The 19005-nt window shown below is 57.5% G+C and overlaps 2 protein-coding genes across 3 annotated transcripts; both read left to right on the forward strand.

Annotated features, from left to right (window-relative positions):
- The first annotated feature begins 86 nt into the window (after window positions 1-86).
- Window positions 87-13678, forward strand: ABCF2 (ATP binding cassette subfamily F member 2). Of its 2 annotated transcripts, none has more exons than XM_065055006.1 (15): window positions 87-254; window positions 499-667; window positions 3808-4020; window positions 5557-5739; window positions 6068-6239; window positions 6354-6449; window positions 7492-7594; window positions 7682-7777; window positions 7885-8004; window positions 8530-8619; window positions 8849-8959; window positions 9215-9277; window positions 9739-9867; window positions 11425-11628; window positions 13118-13678. In XM_065055006.1, exons 2-15 carry the CDS (start codon window positions 514-516, stop codon window positions 13253-13255), a joined length of 1872 nt encoding a protein of 623 aa, XP_064911078.1. In that variant the 5' UTR covers window positions 87-254; window positions 499-513; the 3' UTR covers window positions 13256-13678. The 2 variants fall into 2 exon arrangements, with proteins under 2 accessions (XP_064911078.1, XP_064911079.1); XM_065055007.1 differs by having other exon boundaries at window positions 90-236.
- Window positions 13679-18252: 4574 nt separating this feature from the next.
- LOC102085342 (late histone H2B.L4) lies at window positions 18253-18967 on the forward strand. Its single transcript, XM_021299072.2, has 2 exons — window positions 18253-18378; window positions 18731-18967. The coding sequence occupies exons 1-2, from the start codon at window positions 18253-18255 to the stop codon at window positions 18965-18967; spliced, it is 363 nt and encodes a 120-aa protein (XP_021154747.2).
- The last annotated feature ends 38 nt before the right edge of the window (window positions 18968-19005 follow it).

Below are 19005 nucleotides of genomic sequence, written 5' to 3' on the forward strand. Positions count from 1 at the left end.
GGGGCCGGGCCTGACGCGGGCCGCGCGGTGCATGCCGGGACGCGCAGTGCTCGGGCGCTGGCGACGCGCGCTGGCCCAGCCGGCCTCGCGAGCGCGGACTCCGCTTCCCAGGGCCGCGCGGCCGCCCGGCGCGGGTGACGCTCCGCGCTGCGATTGGCCGCTGCGCCGGGGGGGCGGGGCGTGCGCACGCGGTAGCAGCTGTCCCGTTGCGACAGAAGGAAAGCGCGGAGCGGCCGGTGCGGGCGGAGCGGCCGGTGCGGGCGGCGCGGCCGGGCCCGGCGGGGCGGGGGACGAGGGGCGGCCGCGCGGGGTCGGGCAGCGCGGCGCGGGCAGCCCGGCGGGCGGGCGGGCAGCCCAGGGCCGGGCCCGGGCCCGGCAGCGCCGCGTGCTCTGGGCCGGGCGGTTCGCGGGGCCGCCGGGGCGGGGGACTGGGGCGGGGCGGCCCGTTGCGGGCCGGATCGGCGCGGCCTAACGGCGCCTGTCGCTTCTCCGCCGCAGCCCCAGCGCCGCGCCATGCCCTCGGACCTGGCTAAGAAGAAGGCGGCCAAGAAGAAGGAGGCGGCCAAGGCCCGGCAGCGCCCGCGCCGGGCCCCGGAGGAGAACGGCGATGCCGGACCCGAGCCGCAGGAGCCCCGGCCCCCGGAGGCCAACGGAACGGCCCTACCAGGTGAGAGCGGCCCCGCGAAATGCCGGTCCCGCTGCGCCAGCGGGTGGCTGACCGGCATCCGTGCCCCGGCAGAGCCCCCGGGGCCGTCCCGGCAGCCCTGTCCGTGAACGTCCCGCGGGCTGGACCCGCTCGGTGTCACCCGCGGCTCGGTGCACCGGGACGGCTGTTCCCCGCCAGCTGGAACACCTCGCGGGCAGCGCTGGCTCTGCGCTGGACCCGCTGCAGCGTTTGCCATCGCGGCCGCGGTCCTTAGAGCTGGCGGCGCACCCGGGGCGGCGTGTGCGGCTCTCCACAAAACGCGGGTGAGGGTTTCCCCACTTGGGGCTTGCACGGTGAAAACAGAGGGTGCTGGTGGGGTCCTTTTCCTCTCAAAGATACTGTTCCGATCTTCTGGCACTTCATACCCAGGCCCATTTGGTTTTTTGTTTTGTTTTGTATGTGTTGGTTTGGTTTGTTCTTTTGTTTGGATGTTTTGTTGCGTGTGTTCTTGGTTTTTTTCTTCCTGCTGCTGCAGAAGCCACTGCAATGTCGGAGTTCTTACTGTTGTTACCCTCTGTTTGGGTGTTTCTCTGGGACGTACCTTGTTTGCAGAAACGAAGAGCCTGCCTATCTTAATGACTGAGACTCTGTCAGCAAAGAGCTGCTGACCTCCCTAAAGGAAACAGGCAGGCTAAAGCTCACAGAGAGAGGGTTGATTTTTGGTCCTCGTTTCCGCCCGCCTGGTAACCCAGAGGCTGTTGAGCACACAAGCGTTTTCCAGGCTGCGCACAGTGCATTGTGTTAAGAGGCACTCGGTGCGTGGCACAGCCCGGGACCCTGCTCGTCCCCCGCCGCGCCCGGGAGCGCTGGTGCTGGTGCTGGTGCTGGTGCTGGTGCTGGTCTGGCGGCTTGCGGGGCGCGAACCGCGGTCCAGGGCTCCGGCCCCGCCGGCGCCCAGCGCGGGTCAGCCGGTCCCCGCGGGCGGCCCGCGCTCCGGGCGGGCCAATCGCCGTCCCCTCCCGTGGCTCATTTGCATGCTGCCTTGTTATTGGTGGATCCGGGGGAGCCGCGGCGGGGCCGGGGCGCTCGGCGTTCCCGCGCGCTCTCCCCGGACCGGCCGTGCTGGGCCCTAGCGCCGACTCGGCTGGAGCGGCACCGGGACCTCGGGCCGTGAGGGGCAGTGGCGGCGGCGGTGGGTTCAGAGGAGGCTGGCGGGCTGGTGCACACGTCAGAGGGCAGGTGATGTGGGTCGGGACCTGCGTATTTCTATCGGCAGTTCCCTGATAAATCGTTGCGTGTCCAGGATAAAACTGCCTTGCCACTCCGTTCACTGGTCTGACTGCTCGTTCGTGTAACTGGTCTGTTTGGGCTGCCTGTGCTTTTGAAGGGGCCTCTGTCACTGCAGGTGGTGCTTTTTGCTCCTTCTTGGCTAGGACGCATTGCCTTGGTGGCACTAGTGACTGTACCAGGAGCGCTGGGGGTGACAGGGGGGTGACATCCCCCAGGAGTCGTGGGGTGACAGGCAGTGTGACACCCTGCAGGAGTGCTGGGGGTGACAGGGGGGTGACATCCCCCAGGAGTCGTGGGGTGACAGGCAGTGTGACACCCTGCAGGAGTGCTGGGGATGACAGGCGGGGTGACATCCCCCAGGAGTTCTGGGGTGACAGGCAGTGTGACACCTTCCAGGAGTCGTGGGGTGACAGGCAGGGCGACACCCTCCAGGAGTGCTTGGGGGTGACAGGCGGGGTGACATCCCCCAGGAGTTCTGGGGGTGGCAGGGGGGGTGACACCCTCCAGGAGCGCTGGGAGTGACAGGTGGGGTAACATCCCCCAGGAGTGCTGGGGGTGACAGGGGGGTGACATCTCCCAGGAGCGCTGGGGGTGACAGGGGGGTGACATCTCCCAGGAGCGCTGGGGGTGACAGGGGGGTGACATCTCCCAGGAGCACTGGGGGTGACAGGGGGGTGACATCTCCCAGGAGCGCTGGGGTGACAGGGGGGTGACATCTCCCAGGAGCGCTGGGGTGACAGGGGGGTGACATCCCCCAGGAGCGCTGGGGTGACAGGGGGGTGACATCCCCCAGGAGCGCTGGGGTGACAGGGGGGTGACATCCCCCAGGAGTGCTGGGGGTGACAGGGGGGTGACATCTCCCAGGAGCACTGGGGGTGACAGGGGGGTGACATCTCCCAGGAGCACTGGGGGTGACAGGGGGGTGACATCTCCCAGGAGCACTGGGGGTGACAGGGGGGTGACATCTCCCAGGAGCACTGGGGGTGGCAGGGGGGTGACATCTCCCAGGAGCACTGGGGGTGACAGGGGGGTGACATCTCCCAGGAGCGCTGGGGTGACAGGGGGGTGACATCTCCCAGGAGCGCTGGGGTGGCAGGGGGGTGACATCTCCCAGGAGCACTGGGGGTGGCAGGGGGGTGACATCTCCCAGGAGCGCTGGGGTGACAGGGGGGTGACATCTCCCAGGAGCGCTGGGGTGGCAGGGGGGTGACACCCTCGCTGCCCTGAACGCGGACAGCCTGAGCGCCCGGGCCGTGCTCTGAGCTGCTGCGCGTTGCTGGGATCCTCAGTGCGCTCTTCCAGCGGCCGTGTCTCACCGAGAAGGGAAAGCTGGGCTGTAACTCGGGGCTGCAACAGCAGGTCAGCGTGGCGGGAAAGGTTCGCTTGTCCTGTAGGAGCAAGGGAAGAGGCCCGCATGTGTGTGGACGTGTTAGCTCCTCGGAAAGTTGTTAGTGTCTATTCCAATGCTGCTTCTTTCCTCCTCTCAGCTTTCCCTTCATTTATTTTGTAGCCAAGTTCTCCTTTGGCCAGCCCTTTCCTTAAGCTTGCAAGCAATACCTTAAGTTCTCTTCCCCAGTTCTTCCTGCGGTGTTAGTCCCATCATGCTGGGATAACGCAATAGCTGTTCTGGCTGCTCACTTAGTTCTAGTGGTCCGATTTTATTTAGACAGCAGGTGAAGTTCTTGTTAGAGCACGTATATCCATCTGCTAAGCTGAAAAGCTGAGTGTCATTGCGTCTGGGTTTCCTCAGCATTTCTGTAGGAATGGGGACATGGGAGCTGTTCCTGTGGTCCTGGGCCTGTTGGTACAGGGGCTCGCGGCTCCCTTGTGTTTGTAGATCGGTAACGCTCCTGGTCTGTCTTTGCGTACAGAGGTGGATGCTCTTACAAAGGAGCTGGAGGACTTTGAGTTAAAGAAAGCTGCTGCCCGAGCTGTGACAGGAGTGCTGGCCTCCCACCCCAACAGTACCGACGTGCACATCATTAACCTCTCGCTGACCTTCCACGGCCAGGAGCTGCTGAGCGACACCAAACTGGAGCTGAACTCCGGGCGGCGTTACGGCCTCATTGGGCTCAATGGCATCGGTAAGCGGTGGTGGCGTCTGGGACGCGGTGATTCGGTGTTGCCGAGGAGCTGGGCAGAGCGGGTGGTAAATGCTGCAGACTGGAGGCTGTTAGACTGACGCGGCAGCTCCCGTTCTCCCATCTCCTCACCGAGGAAGAGGAACTGCTAACATTGCTGCCAGAAGTATGAAGTTGCGTTCTGGCTTTGGACTGTGCATTTGAACTTGTTTCTGTGACGAGCTGGGTGAGATGTCTGGGATCTGAATCTGTCTGAGTCCTGTTTGCAGGATTTGTTTAGCAGCATCAATAAACCCAGTGCTGGTGCTATTGGTCAAAGAACTTGCACGGTATGGAGGAGCAGGGGGTGTGTGGTTTGTCCTGAAGGGGCAAACAGCTGTGCAGTCCCTGGAGAAGGTGATGCTCCACATGGAGAGGTGCAGAATGTGCGTGTAATTGAAGTAGAGTGAGTAAGAGCAACCAGCTGGTTTAACACTCAGGTTCTCTAGCGATGGGTGCGTTACTTTCCTTCTTGTTAGAAGTCTTTAAAGCCCGGGGTCCTGGTAGCAGAGGTCAGAGCTGGTTAGACAGCAGGAAGAAAACAGCAGAGTTCCCTGAATCCCGGCGAGGGCTGGACCGCGGTGGTTTCCAAGAGCTTCTTCGTGTCTCAGCGCCGTGCTCGGTGTGGTGCGGAGCTGGGGCGGCCTGGCGCGCTGCGGCCCTGCGCTCTGCCGCGCCGCCGGTTCTGGCCGCTGGGGCGCAGGTTCCCGAGGATTTTCTGGGGCTGGTGTCGAGGGTTTAGATTGCGGGGTGACAGTAAAACCCTGGCAGATGTATTGTTAACCCCCTCCCCCCCACTTCCCCCTTTTGCCCCTCCCTCTCCCCCCTTCCCACTCAGGACAGGCGATCCGGAGGGAAAGAAGGACAGAGAGAAGAGAGTTGGAAAAATTAACAATGTTTTACTAATGCTACTAATAAGAATAGAGAAAATAATACAAAACATACAAAACCAATCTTGAAAGTCTCAGCAACTGCAGAGCCAGCACCTGAAGTCCTGGACTGGACTCTGCAGCCAGCCGGAGCTGGATTCAGTCTCTCACTAGGCCTCAGTTCGCAGGGACGACTAGCAAGGTCCTCTCCTAATGTCACCATAAGCAGAAGGGACGAAAAAGGGAAAAAGGGAAGAGGACGAGATCCTCGTGATCTCCCACTTTTATAGGAAGTATCCACGTGAATGGGATGTTATACACAGTTGGTCAGTTTCTTGGTCACCAGTTCCTCATTGCCCCCCTCGCCAGATGTGAATCTGTCCTTATCAATAGGTTTGCATTCCATTGCTATGTTTACCAAAACATGTATCTGGTTCTCCAGGAAAATGCAGTTAATATGAAGCTTTAGCTGACAGGCAAATTCACTGAAAGAGAAACTTGTTTTTAACAAAACCGGGACAGCTGGAAAGGGAGGGGACCAAGGGGATCTGACTGCATGTCGTTTGTTTCTTTGTGATGTTGTATGTCACTGAATCTAGCCGTTAATTGTGGAGTGTCTGTGTGCACACAGGGAAATCCATGCTTCTGTCAGCTATTGGGAAACGAGAAGTTCCCATCCCAGAGCATATCGACATCTATCACCTGACCCGAGAGATGCCTCCCAGTGACAAGACCCCTCTCCAGTGTGTGATGGAGGTGGATACAGAGAGGGCCATGTTAGAACGAGAGGCGGAGCGTCTGGCTCACGAGGATGGTAAAGCCTGGAGTCCCTGCGCACAAGGGACATTTCCTCCGTTTCCCTTCCCGCCAAACAAAAGCTCTTATTTGGGTTTCTTGGCAGAGTTATTATGTGTTGTGGTACCTATTTCCCCCAGCTGCGCTGTACTAGTTGAAAAGTCCTGTGGGATTACACTTATTTGGATGAAATTATTCCACGCAGCTTTGGAAGAAGTGTCTCGGGCTTGGGGATGGAGGGTCTGAGTGGTGGTAAAGCAGATGGACCGTGAGCTTTCCCAGCTGTACAGATGTGCAGCCGAGAGCCTTCTGTTGGCACAACTGCTGACAGGCAGGCTCTCTTTCAGCGGAGTGCGAGAAACTCTTGGAGTTATACGAACGCCTGGAGGAGCTGGACGCTGACAAGGCAGAAGCGCGGGCCTCGCGTATCCTTCACGGCTTGGGTTTCACGCCGGCCATGCAGAGGAAGAAGCTGAAGGACTTCAGCGGAGGCTGGCGCATGAGGGTGGCCCTGGCTCGGTGAGCGGTGTGCTGCCTGCTCCGCGCCCTGCACAGCCACGCTCAGCCCGGCGGCTCGGAGCAGAGCTGAGGCGCTGTGCGCTTACCTGTCCCGTCATCTCCCTCTCCTTTCAGAGCGCTCTTCATTCGGCCGTTCATGCTGCTGCTAGATGAGCCCACCAACCACCTGGACTTGGATGCCTGTGTGTGGCTGGAGGAGGAGCTGAAAACGTAAGCGGGAAGGAGTTTGCTGCTTCTATGGGTTACGCTTTTCTGCAGGGGCATCTTGGCAGCACATGAGCAAGCACTACAGGAATAGCTGTCTGTGGTTCCTGTGGCTACATGACTATCCCAGTACCAGTGACACCTCATGCTCCTGCCGCGTGTGTCTGCAGAAGGGTTCTTGATGCAAGGGTGAGGAGTTCAAGACAGGCGCCCGTCTGTCCCTCACTGAAGAAACGAGGAACTGTGGTTAAAGCTGCTTCCTGAGAGCCGGGAGCAGCCCTGGCAGCGCGGGCGCTGGCACTGGCTGCTGCGCCAGCTGCGTGAACGTCCCAGGCCTGGCTTCCAGCTGCCCTTCCCCGACTGGGTCCTCTGCTTTCACACAACTAGGGTGTCTCCGGGTGTCGGTTTGGACTGATGACTGTTTTTCATAAACAAAGGCAAAATGTTAAGGCTTAAGGCAAAAAAGCTTAGGAATAGTAATGAAGCTTAGATTATCTGGGTTGCGCATTAAAAGGGCTGTATGATGAGAAGGGCTTTTCACTTGCAGAGGTTTTTCTGTCAGCATGTCTGTGGAACGTTTTGCATGCTTGCCTTAGAAGTCAGGTGTCTGGGAGAGTGATCTGAATCTCTCTTTGGGAGGGTTGAAGCGGTCGCTTCCCGGGTCTGGGGCGGAAGGCAGAGTGCCCGCCGCCGGTGCTGTGCGCCGAGGCGGCAGCGAGCGGGAAAGGTTGGAGCTTCTCAGCAGTGCGATGCCAGCGCACTCAGTTTCATCAGCAGCCCTGGTCTTCTCCCGCACGGGCAGCCAGCTCTTGGCTCTGTGAAGAGTGTCCTAACACAACGAAATGTTTGCAGTATCTGTTTACTGCCGCTGATTGGAGCTGCTTTAATCTGAATTTCCCTAAGCGTCTCCAAGGCTGTTATCTTTTTGTTCTTAATCTGATGGCAGGCAAGAGAGATCTGGTGCGTGTAAATCCTTTGGCACCATCAGGGCCAAGGAGTAAGAGTTCTTTTCCTAGCTTAGTCTCTGATAACTTTTGCGGTGCCACAGGTTCAAGCGGATCCTTGTGCTCATATCCCACTCCCAGGACTTCTTGAACGGTGTCTGCACCAACATAATTCACATGCACAACCGCAAACTGAAATACTACACGGTGAGTAAATGGTGCCCTGCACAGCAGGCTGAAAAACAGAGGAGCTGTTCTCTGCAGCACGGCTGACGTTGTCTGGTCTCTTTCTAGGGGAATTATGATCAGTATGTAAAGACTCGCTTGGAACTAGAAGAAAATCAAATGAAGCGATTCCACTGGGAGCAAGACCAGATTGCCCATATGAAGGTATCTGCCTAGCTGCATGAACGTCCTCCTGCCCGTGCACGTGGGCATCCCTGCGCCTCCCCGGCCTCGTTAGTCTGGCTTTTGGCTAGCTCTGTGTTCCGTTGCAGAATTACATTGCACGATTTGGCCACGGCAGCGCGAAGCTGGCCAGGCAAGCGCAGAGCAAGGAGAAGACCCTTCAAAAGATGATGGCGTCTGGCTTGACAGAGAGAGTTGTGAATGACAAGGTAGGATCAGACATGGGGTTGCATCTAGAGACCAGTGTTGGAAACAGGGGCTAGATAAGCAGAGTGGTCTTTGGCTGGCAGCAGCTTGGACCAAGGATAGGACACCCTTCCTGATGGCAAGGGTGGCGGTGCTGAGGACGGAGTGTTGCTCAGGAGTGGCAAGAAAAGGAGTCGTTCTCTAGGGGAGAGAAGGGGATTTGTCATATCAATACGGCTGTTTTGCAGACACAGAAATCAGGAATGGATGTCTGCTGAGGGTTGGAGAAGATGGGGGAGGGTGCTCAGAGCAACTCCTCCTCGTTTGAAGAGTATAAACCCACATTTGCTTCAAGGGGAAAGAAATAGCACTCATTAGCCAGCAGATGAACCTGCAAACATCTAATCAGGATAAATCTGTGGTTTATAAAAGTCGCAGTCTGGCGCCTTGGTCTGCAGATGATGTCTGTAGTGGACCGTGACTCTACCAGAATAACGGGGTGTCTTGCAATCCAGGGTGTCTAACCAGTGCATATTCTCTGTTAACAGACTTTGTCGTTCTATTTCCCGCCCTGTGGGAAAATCCCCCCTCCTGTCATCATGGTGCAGAATGTCAGCTTCAAATACACCAAGGACGGGGTGAGTGTGGGGTGCGCGCTGAGTCGTGTGGAGGTCTCTGGTATCGTGCCGTGTTCGTGAGCGCGAGGTGTTTGGCGAAGCTGTCCGATGGGGCTGCGGCACGTGACCAGCGTATCAAACTTCTTGGCAGCGTTGAGGCTGCTGAGGACGCAGCATTGCGGGTGCAGCATGGAGAGTCTGCACGGTAGTGGAAAGGCATAATTTGTGTCGTGATTTTTGTGGTTTGCAGCCATGGATCTATAATAACCTGGAGTTTGGGATTGACCTGGATACCCGTGTAGCTCTTGTTGGACCCAATGGAGCCGGAAAGTCAACGCTGCTGAAGCTGCTCACAGGAGAGGTAGGCTGCCCGCGCTGTCTGCCCTGCTCTGCACCTTTATTCATGGGGCAGTCTTCAACGAGGCTGCGCTTACTTGCCTGAGCACCCCAATCGGACCTTGGAAATGCTAAGGTCTTGCTGCAGGATAGGCCCTTTTCTCTCGTATTGTCTTCAGGCTCCTTCTCTGTGCCAGAGCGGAGATGGCTGGATTCTGTATCTCTGGCACAGAGCAAAAGGAGGGATTTCCTGCTGAAATGCTTTATGTTCCCTTTCCAGCTCCTGCCCACAGATGGGATGATCCGCAAGCACTCACACGTGAAGATCGGTAGATACCACCAGGTACTTTGTGCAGCAGCCGCTGGGGAGGTGAAATGCTGAGGAAAAGGGCTGTCAGGAGCGAGGAATCTCGCCCCTCTAGTTGTGCTTCTGAGGCCTCTCCCGCTGCTGCCCTCTGTGCCCGAGGATGGGGAAGGAGCGGAGCCGACGGCCGAACGGGCTCGGGCACATCCTCACCCCGAGAAGAGAAGAGAAGAGAAGAGAAGAGGCGTGCTGCGGCGCTGCCGCGCAGCTCTCGGCTTCCACGGCGAGGCGCTTGCCCTGCGCGGGCGGGTGGGCCAGGCTGCTGCGGAGCAGCGCTGCTGCTGGGCGGCGCTTCCTTCCGTAGCAGCCCAGCGCCGCCGCGGCGCGCGTTATCGGCTCTGGCGTTTGCTGCTCGGCTGGCGCCGGGGGCGCGAGGGGGGCGTTCTGGCCGTGCAGCGTGTGGCCTGCACAGCCTGAAGGTCACTTTCCTTCTCTGTCAGCACTTGCAAGAGCAGTTGGACTTAGACCTCTCACCCCTGGAGTACATGATGAAGTGCTACCCGGAGATCAAGGAGAAGGAGGAGATGAGAAAAATCATTGGCAGATACGGTCTGACGGGGAAGCAGCAGGTGAGTGTGAGCTGTTGAGCTTGCTGGAGCTGCTGGTTTTCCTGTTGCTCTCCTGACGTCTGGCAGCGTGGTGCAGTCTGCAGCGTGGCGCACCGCAGCATCAAAATGCCTTTTCCGTCTCTGCCTTTGAATTTGGAGAAAAAAACCTGATGGCTCATAGGAACTTCCTTTGCATTGCAGCAATATAAGGGTTGGAATGGATGACCAGACAAGTTGTGTCGTAGTGCTAGACTCAAGGACATTTCAATTGTAACCTGAACTAATTTGCTTATGTCTTATTTCTGAGACGAATACCAGGCAGAAATGCTAAACTCATTCTTAACTGGGAGTCAGATCCACTTGATTCAAATGAGAGGGTAGAATATATTCATCAGTGACTTGGATGAGGGAATAGAGTGACTGTCACCCAGTTTGCTGGTGACACCAAGCTGGGAGCAGTGGTGACACTGGAGGCTGTGCTGCCATCAGAGACCTGGACAGGCTGGAGAGCTGGGCAGGGAAATTTAATGAAATAGAACAAGGGAAGTGTAGAGTCTTGAATCTGGGCAGGAACAGCCCCAGGTTCCAGTGTAAGTTGGGGAATGACCTATTAGAGAGCAGTGTAGGGGAAAGGGAGCTGGGGGTCCTGGGGACAGCAGGGTGACCATGAGCCAGCACTGGGCCCTTGTGGCCAGGAAGCCAATGGGACCTGGGGTGGGTTAGAAGGGGGTGGTCAGTAGGTCAGAGAGGTTCTCCTGCCCCTCTGCTCTGCCCTGGGGAGACCACACCTGGAATATTGTGTCCAGCTGTGGCCCCTCAGTTCCAGCAGGACAGGGAACTGCTGGAGAGAGTCCAGCGCAGCCACCAAGATGCTGAAGGGAGTGGAGCATCTCCTGTGTGAGGAAAGGCTGAGGGAGCTGGGGCTCTGGAGCTGGACAAGAGGAGACTGAGGGGGGACTCATTCCTGGGGATCAATATGGAAAGGGGGAGTGTCAGGAGGATGGAGCCAGGCTCTTCTGGTGACAACCAGGGACAGGACAAGGGGCAATGGGTGCAAACTGGGACACAGGAGGTTCCACTTGAATATGAGAAGCAACTTGTTTGGGGTGAGGGTGTCAGAGCCTGGCCCAGGCTGCCCAGGGGGTTGTGGAGTCTCCTTCTGTGCAGACATTCCAACCCGCGGTGCTATAAATCTAAACTTGGCATGCTGCTGTATGTCAAATGTCACAGGTGTGACAGGAGTTGTCATCACTGCAGTTCAACATTGATTTTTACATTGTTCTTCCCCATTTGTCCTGCCAGAAGCTGAGAGTAGTTTTATGGCTGTGTCAGGACTCAATGAGCAGTGGTCAGACCGCGATTAACTGTCCTTTGGAACCTCTAGCACGCTGGGTCTTGCTGGGGACAGTCCTGCAGAAGCGGATTCTGTGGGTCTGCTGGTGAGAGCAGCTTAGTCTGGGTATGGCTGACCGGACTTTTCGTCCTGTGCCGTGGCTGCTGGAGGCAGTGCGGGTGTGACACGCTGTGGTGAGGGAGGCGGTCTGTCCCTGCAGAGCTGCAGATGTCTGTGTTTGCCAGGTGAGCCCCATCAGGAACCTCTCGGACGGGCAGAAGTGCCGCGTGTGCTTCGCCTGGCTGGCCTGGCAGAACCCTCACATGCTCTTCCTGGACGAGCCCACCAACCACCTGGACATAGAGACCATCGACGCGCTGGCAGATGCTATTAACGAATTCGAAGGAGGAATGATGCTCGTCAGCCATGACTTCAGACTCATCCAACAGGTAAGAAGGGAGGTGAGTTCTGTCAGAGCAGCTTCTGGCAGCTGAAGTAATCAAAACAGGGCGTTTTCAGCTGGCTGGCTCTTACGCATCCCAAAAAGATGTGAGTGAAAACATCACTGGACATGACTCTCTTGGCACACTAATGCAAAACAATTAGTGAGCTAGCCAAAGCCCTAGAAATGAAGAATAATCTAATGGAAACCATGACACTCTCTGGAGCTCTTCACTAGACTTTTTAAAAAGAATACGGGAGTAGTTCCAGCACAGTTTATCTGCACAAGTGAAGGAAACTGCACCATGTACACAGAAATGTCACGTGCTGATTTATCAGCTAGAGCTTTGTAAATTCAGGTATAATTCTGTTTTTCAGAGTGTTATATCCAAGTAGTTCATTTCAAGAACTACTGTTTGTTTCAATTCCCAGTTTAGCAGGAAAGGCTTTCCTTCTTAGTCCATGAACAAAAAAGGAAATGTTGACGGGCCAAGAACTTTTAGTTCTGAAATCTTGTATAAATAATGCAGAAAACATCAGGAAGATATTTCACTGCAGATACTTTTATTTGGTAGTTGACGTGTGAAACTTATTAAACTGTCTTCTTACCAGACTTCAGAGAGTAGAATCACAGAATCATTTTGGTTGGAAGAGCCCCTCAGGATCATGGAGTCCAACCATAACCCACCCCAGCACTGCCCCATGTCCTGAGAACCTCATGTCCGTCTGTCCAGCCCTCCAGCGCTGGTGACTCCAGCACTGCCCTGGGCAGCCTGTTCAATGCCCCACAGCCCTTGGGGGAAGAAATTGTTCCCACATCCAACCTCAACCTCCCCTGGGCAACTTGAGGCCGTTTCTTTGTGTCCCTGTCTCCCCTCAGCTCCTGTTCTCCAGCTGAACCCCCCAGGTCCCTCAGCCGCCCCATCACACTTGTGCTCCAGCCCCTCACCAGCTCCGTTCCCTTCTCTCCACTCGCTCCAGCACCTCAAGGCCTTTCCTGGTGTAGGGGCCCAAAACTGCCCCCAGAATTCGCGGTTTGGCCTCCCCAGGTCCCAGCACAGGGACGGTCACAGCCCTGGTCCCGCTGGCCACACCGGTGCTGGTACCAGCCAGGACGCTGTGGCCTCTTGGCCACCTGGGCACCCTCTGGCTCATGTTCAGCCGCTGGCACCAACACCCCAGCTCCTTTTCCAGCCGCTGTTCCCCAGCTGCAGCGTTCATGGGGTTGTTGTGACCCACGTGCGGGACCCGGCCCGTGGCCTTGGTGACCCTCAGACGATTGGCCTCGGCCATCGATCCAGCCGGGCAGATCTCTCTGTACGGCCTTCCCGCCCTCCAGCACGTCAACGCTCCGCCCTGCTGGGTGTTGTCTGCAAACTCACTGCGGGGCACTCGGTCCCCTCGTTGTGATCACTGATAGATTTTGGTTAATTTTGTAACTTTGGTGAAATGATAAAATGCTGCACTGTAAACCTCTCCTTGTGCGCTTGCTTTCAGGTTGCACAGGAGATCTGGGTCTGTGAGAAGCAGACAATCACCAAGTGGCAAGGCGACATCCTCGCCTACAAGGAGCATCTCAAGTCCAAGCTGGTGGATGAGGACCCGCAGCTCACCAAGAAGACCCACAACGTGTGAGCGCGGGAGCCGCGGGCGGGCGCTCTGCTCACTGAGACTGCTGCTACCCCGGCTGTGTCCTAGGATCGCTGCAACGCTGCTTCCCCGAGACTTGCCTTGCACCTCTGTCTCCGGACAGATCTCTCCTGATCTGCCTACGTTTGGGCAACCGTTTCCATACTTAGATGATGTCCCATCTGAGCCAGGCCTTGGAATCTGACGGTCTGGGGTCACGGCAGCGGCAGTGAGGGTGTCTGAGCTGCAGTGACACGGAAATGGAGACCCCAGCCCAGCTTCTCCCACCTCTTCCTCCCAATTTCTGCTTCAGTTTAGATACTTCACGTCAAACTCCTCTGGCCTTGGTTTGTTTTTAACTATTATTTAACAGTGTAATTAACAGATCTGCCTGAGAATCCATCAGTCAATAAAGAGGGAAGAACAGTCTGTGTTGTTTGTGAGCTGCAGCGTTATTGGGGCGCGGGGGGCAGGTCAGCTCGCGGAGCTCCGGGTGGGGACACGGCCCTTTCTCCTGGGAGGAGGGTCGGTCCTTCGGAGCCACCGACGCCGCGACCGGCACCGTGGGGAACGCGGTGAGGTCTGGGCTGGGTCGCAGAGCCGTGAGGGGGATCCTCGCCCCGGAAAGCCCCGGCAACCCGGAGCCAGCAGAGGGGAGCGACGCACTCGTGCAGATACGTGATACACAGATACAAAGCCAACAGGAGGCTGGACGTTAGAGACAGGACGCAGATCTGTAGAATACCAGCGTGTGTTCTCCGCCGCAGAATGGCTTAGCTGTGCGCTCTTCATTCACCTCGAATTGTGTGGGTCTAACAATGTGACTCTAATTTAGGACTTTTGGACTATGAACTAGTTACTTGCTCCTCACAGGTTTAACTAAACAAGACTAATCAACTAAAGATAGTTCAACTTTTTTTCCTTAACAAATTGTAAACAACTAAAGGGTACTAAAGGAAAAGGTAGCAAGTCAAACCAAAGAGCTTCTTATGATCACGAGTTATCATTTCAATCACTTGTGACACGTGAGAACGGCTGCACCGGTCGCGTGAAGGGTTCGTGTCGCCCGGTAACCGTTCCCGCAGCGCGGGTCCACGCGCAGGCTGAAGAGCACCACAGGCCCGTAGCGTTTTCCTCCCTGGAGCGCTTTCCCAGGTGCCGACTGCAGCTCTGACTTCTTGAGTATTTCCTTGTTCTGGTTCTTCCAAAGGGACTGTGCGTCGTACCGCTGCTGTGGCAGCACCACGTGTCTCCAGGACAAACGTCACGACGAGAGGGGCTCCCGGCACAGCGCAGAACGCGCGGATTTCCCGGTGGTTCATGATCTGAGAGGAAACAAAACCAAAAATACTGTATGGGGATATAGCGGAAGATTTGGCGAGCAGGTTCGTTAAATGGAAATACACTCAAGTGACTTGTACCTGTCTGTAGAAAAAGCACATACATCGCACTGATTGTTTTAGTGCCTTGTGTGCTTGATGAGTAGAACCTCTGCGTTAGAGAACAGAGGCCTGTGAGAAGCTGCAGGCACCCTGTCACTATGGCTGAGACTCCCGCTTTGCTGTGAGAGAGAGCGGGAGGCGGCGCCCGCCTGAAGCCGTGAAACACAGGCGAGCCCAGCGGCCGGCGACGTGCCAGCGGGGCTGAAGTGGCCAGCGCCGCGTCCCCGCCGGCGCCACCTCTGCCGGGAGCGCGGGTGCGGCCTCGGAGATCCCCGGGGGAGAGGGAGCTGAGAGAGAACTCGCTCTTTGCCACGCGCTCCCGGCCTCTGGCGCTTCTCGCGACGTGCCTGCGGATGTGCACACACATACCTTCTGAGAAAATAATGCAGTTTGGTATGAATGCTGGCCAAGTTAGTTCTGCGGAAACATCTCGATTGCATTGAGAAGTCACTTAAATGCATATCTCCTTGTGTAGCACTTAGAAGTTAACAGACGGACAGCGACGGAGTGAAGGGAGCCCACAGGTGAATAATTCCCGTGAAGGCTGGTTGGTGTCGCGGCAGTGCAGGTCTGCTCGTGCTGCTCTCGGCTGTAAGGCGCTGTTGCTGGGTCGGGAAGGGCTGCAGAACTGCAGAAGTGGCGAGGTCAGGAGTCAGCCTGGGGCTGGGGCCGGTCATCCTGCTCTTGAGAAAACGGGCAGCAGCTCCGACCACCACGTTTCAGATCTGTGAGCCCAGAGCCACGGCCGCAGCAACTGCAGGGTGTCACCTTACACGGAGCTCTTTGGGAATGGCGAGTCCTGAGAAGGGCACGGGGCTGCTGGGCTGGCGGCCAGGACGGGGAGCAGCGGCTGCGGGATCCCAGCGGCTGCAGCGCGGGAGAGCTGCGCCCTGGCTGCCGCAGGTCTCTGCCTTGGCACACAGGTACACGCTCAAAGCGAACAGCTGTAACTGCACTAGAGGTCACAGCTACTGGGCCACGCCTTGTAAAATGGAATATACACACGTGCTTTACCGCTCCGGCATTTCGGCCTCGATCGGAGCTGCTCTGCGGGGACGGCTCGTTCCAGTGCATGAAGCAGCCGCGGCAGGAGCGCGTCCGGCGGCGCTGGGGACAGACACAGCAGCCGGAGCCGGCAGCAGCAGCTCGGCTGTGGTCTGGGGCTGGTCTGGTCACACAGAAAGGAAAACTCTGTCAAGAGAACTTATGAGAGTTGCTCCTTAGTTGCTAAGGTGGTCGTTTCTGTGAAAGAAGTGGCCTAGAGCCTCAACACTGTTACTCATAGTAAAAGCGAGGCTGGATCTGACACAGCCACAGCCAGACGTGTCGATGTTACGCCAAGCGCAGGGCTGGGGATACCCGTCTGCATTGCGAGTCAGTCCACACACCGCAAAACCAGCGTGAGGATGAGTCGGGCCGTGCACACCGCTTCCCGAATGGGCAGCCTGGAGCACAGCGCGGGGTAAGTGCCCATCTGGGAGTTCAAAGTTGACTGCACTGCTGGGTGGAGGAGCCTCTGCCCTTGCTCCATCACTGCTCCCTGTGCTTAATGCTGAGTGACCCATCGCTGCTCTTTGCCATTCCAGCTCAACGCTGTCAGAAAACGAGCCGTGTGTCAGCGCGGCAGCGCCGCCGCTCTGCAGAACACGGGCCGACGGCTCCTTCACCGCGAGAGCCGCTCCGCGCCGCGCTGGCGGAGAAGGCCACCCGCTCCAGCGCCGTGGAGGCTCCCCAGCACAAAGCTCGCGGCTCTCGGGGGGTGGAATGTCCATCCGAGGGGAGCCCCGTGCTGTTCCTCATCAACACACGGCCTCACAGAACAGAAGCGGTTGTGTCACCTGTTCCTTACTCGTGATTTGAGTCGTCCACCGACACCTCTCGGCGCTGTTTGTGTCACGGAACGTGCCACTCCTGTTCCCAGGAAGATCCACTGCCCGTGTGTTCAATGCCCGAGCCCGTTCCCTTTCACCAGTGTGCTGACGTGACCGTTCCAGCCTGCCCCACCTGATCGCTGATGTTTCAGGTCTCAGGTGCCTTTCTGGGGTACTCAGACCCTGCTTGTCACCATGAGGTTTATGTGCAGTAGGGGTGGGTGGGCAGGTGCCTCCCCGTAAAGACAGGCCTGGAATAAACCCAGTTTGGTGAAATGCCGCTGGCTGTACAAGCACCGGCAGTGACGGGCGAGTGGGTCTGCTAACTCGGTCCTGGGAAGGTGTGATGTGCTGGGGATGTGCCAGGGTAACACGTGCCCCGCAGCAGGAGACTGTGCACGGCAGCGCAGACGCCAGCGTCCCCGGCCCAAAGGCACATGCCAGTATTACCATCTTCACAGGATCCCAGAACCCCAGAGTGTCAGGGGTTGGAGGGCCCTGGAAAGCTCACCCAGTGCAATCCCCCCATGGAGCAGGAACACCCAGATGAGGTTACACAGGAAGGTGTCCAGGCGGGTTGGAATGTCTGCACAGAAGGAGACTCCACAACCCCCTGGGCAGCCTGGGCCAGGCTCTGCCACCCTCACCCCAAACAAGTTGCTTCTCATATTCAAGTGGAACCTCCTGTGTTCCAGTTTGCACCCATTGCCCCTTGTCCTGTCACTGGTTGTCACCAGAAGAGCCTGGCTCCATCCTCCTGACACTGCCCCTTTCCATATTGATCCCCAGGAATGAGTCCCCCCTCAGTGTCCTCTTGTCCAGCTCCAGAGCCCCAGCTCCCTCAGCCTTTCCTCACACGGGAGATGCTCCACTCCCTCCAGCATCTTGGTGGCTGCGCTGGACTCTCTCCAGCAGTTCCCTGTCCTGCTGGAACTGAGGGGCCCCTGTTATGAAATATCGTTGTGGTGCCTGCTGAGGGAAAACCCTCCTTTTCTGTCAAAGGGACAGAAAACTTTCTCTGTTTTGTTCACTTCTCTACCATGTTGCTGCTCGTTTTTTTTCCTGGCTTAGCATAATTCCTGCACCATAATCACCATCACTAGTGTGATCGCTGGTTTCCAGGACAGACTGAACACACACTCAGGGTGTTGGCCACCCGTCCCGTCACCTCTCCTGTCCTTGGGGCCCTGTTGTGTGCAGCAAGCAGGACCCCCAGGAGCAGGTGAGCTGGGACAGTGGGGGGACACTGCCTGTTGGGACGTGTCCAATGCTCGGTCACCAGACCAATGCTCTCCCCGGTTACTGAGCCTCCCCGGGCCGCATTATCTCCTCCATAGCACAGACTGGTTCCGCCATTTGATTCTAGATATAACAGCTCAAGTGTGCTGGTTCCCTTCCTTCTAGCGAAGCAGGAGCCTTCCTGGGTGGGCCTGGGAACAGCTCTTCCCTGGCACTTCTGCCCCATGTGAACGAGATGCTGCTGCTCCTGCCCACCCCTTTGCTCATGTCACCCTCAGCTGTAACTGAATCAGTGACTCCAGGCTGCTCTTGGGCCAGCTGCCCCTCACTCAGCATGAAGTGGAATCACCTGCCACAGGTGTGTGTCCCGTCCTGGGGCCGCTGTCCTGCTATATAAGCAGCCCTGGCCCTGCCTGTGTGCTGTGCTGGGGCTGGCTCTGCAGGGGCTGGGATGAGTGTGGATGCTGGGAAGAAGCGTGGCTGTGGTCCTGTCCCTGCCGCTGGGGATGGGAAGCCTAAGAAGAAGCCCAAGAGAAAGGAAACCTACTCAATCTATATCTACAAAGTACTGAAGCAGGCGAGTAAACGTTTCTGTTCTGCTAGAAGCTGCATCATGTGTAGAGTTACTTCTGCCTATCGCATCTTAACCTTATAAAGGAAGGAAAACTGCTTTTCAGTGAGATAAAGAAGTGGGTGGGTACAGAGGGCTGAGAGTCAGAGGTGTCTGTGTGGGGAGCTTGGGGCAGGAGGGAAGAGGAGGATCTACATCAGAAATGGTTTCCTAGGTAGAACAAGCTCCAGTGTGTGATTCTGCCTAAACAGCTGCTCTTGGCCCTAAGACTTTCTGGAGATTGCAGAGAGATAACTGGGGCCCGTTCTCCCCCTGGGGTGGCTGGCATGTGAGATGGTGCTTGGTTCTCCTCTGGCAGGTGCATCCGGACATTGGCATCTCCTCGAAGGCCATGAGCATCATGAACTCCTTCATCAACGACATCTTTGAGCGGCTGGCGCTGGAGGCCTCGCACCTGGCCCAGTACAGCCAGCGCTCCACCATCACCAGCCGCGAGGTGCAGACGGCGGTGCGGCTGCTGCTGCCCGGCGAGCTGGCCAAGCACGCGGTGTCCGAGGGCACCAAGGCTGTCACCAAGTACACCAGCAGCAAGTGACCGCCCGGGCCCCAATAAAGTCCTACAGCAGCGCCCGC

Source organism: Columba livia, chromosome 2, assembly GCF_036013475.1.
Source record: "Columba livia isolate bColLiv1 breed racing homer chromosome 2, bColLiv1.pat.W.v2, whole genome shotgun sequence".
NCBI lineage: Eukaryota > Metazoa > Chordata > Aves > Columbiformes > Columbidae > Columba > Columba livia.

Bases quoted from the DNA above. Each gene is read 5' to 3' on its own strand.
- ABCF2 (XM_065055006.1), top strand. From the start codon at position 514: ATGCCCTCGGACCTGGCTAAGAAGAAGGCGGCCAAGAAGAAGGAGGCG. The intron at 5,740-6,067 runs GTAAAGCCTGGA...GCTCTCTTTCAG, and splicing joins GCGTCTGGCTCACGAGGATG to CGGAGTGCGAGAAACTCTTG. The intron at 7,778-7,884 runs GTATCTGCCTAG...GTTCCGTTGCAG, and splicing joins ACCAGATTGCCCATATGAAG to AATTACATTGCACGATTTGG.
- LOC102085342 (XM_021299072.2), top strand. From the start codon at position 18,253: ATGAGTGTGGATGCTGGGAAGAAGCGTGGCTGTGGTCCTGTCCCTGCC. The intron at 18,379-18,730 runs GCGAGTAAACGT...CTCCTCTGGCAG, and splicing joins TCTACAAAGTACTGAAGCAG to GTGCATCCGGACATTGGCAT.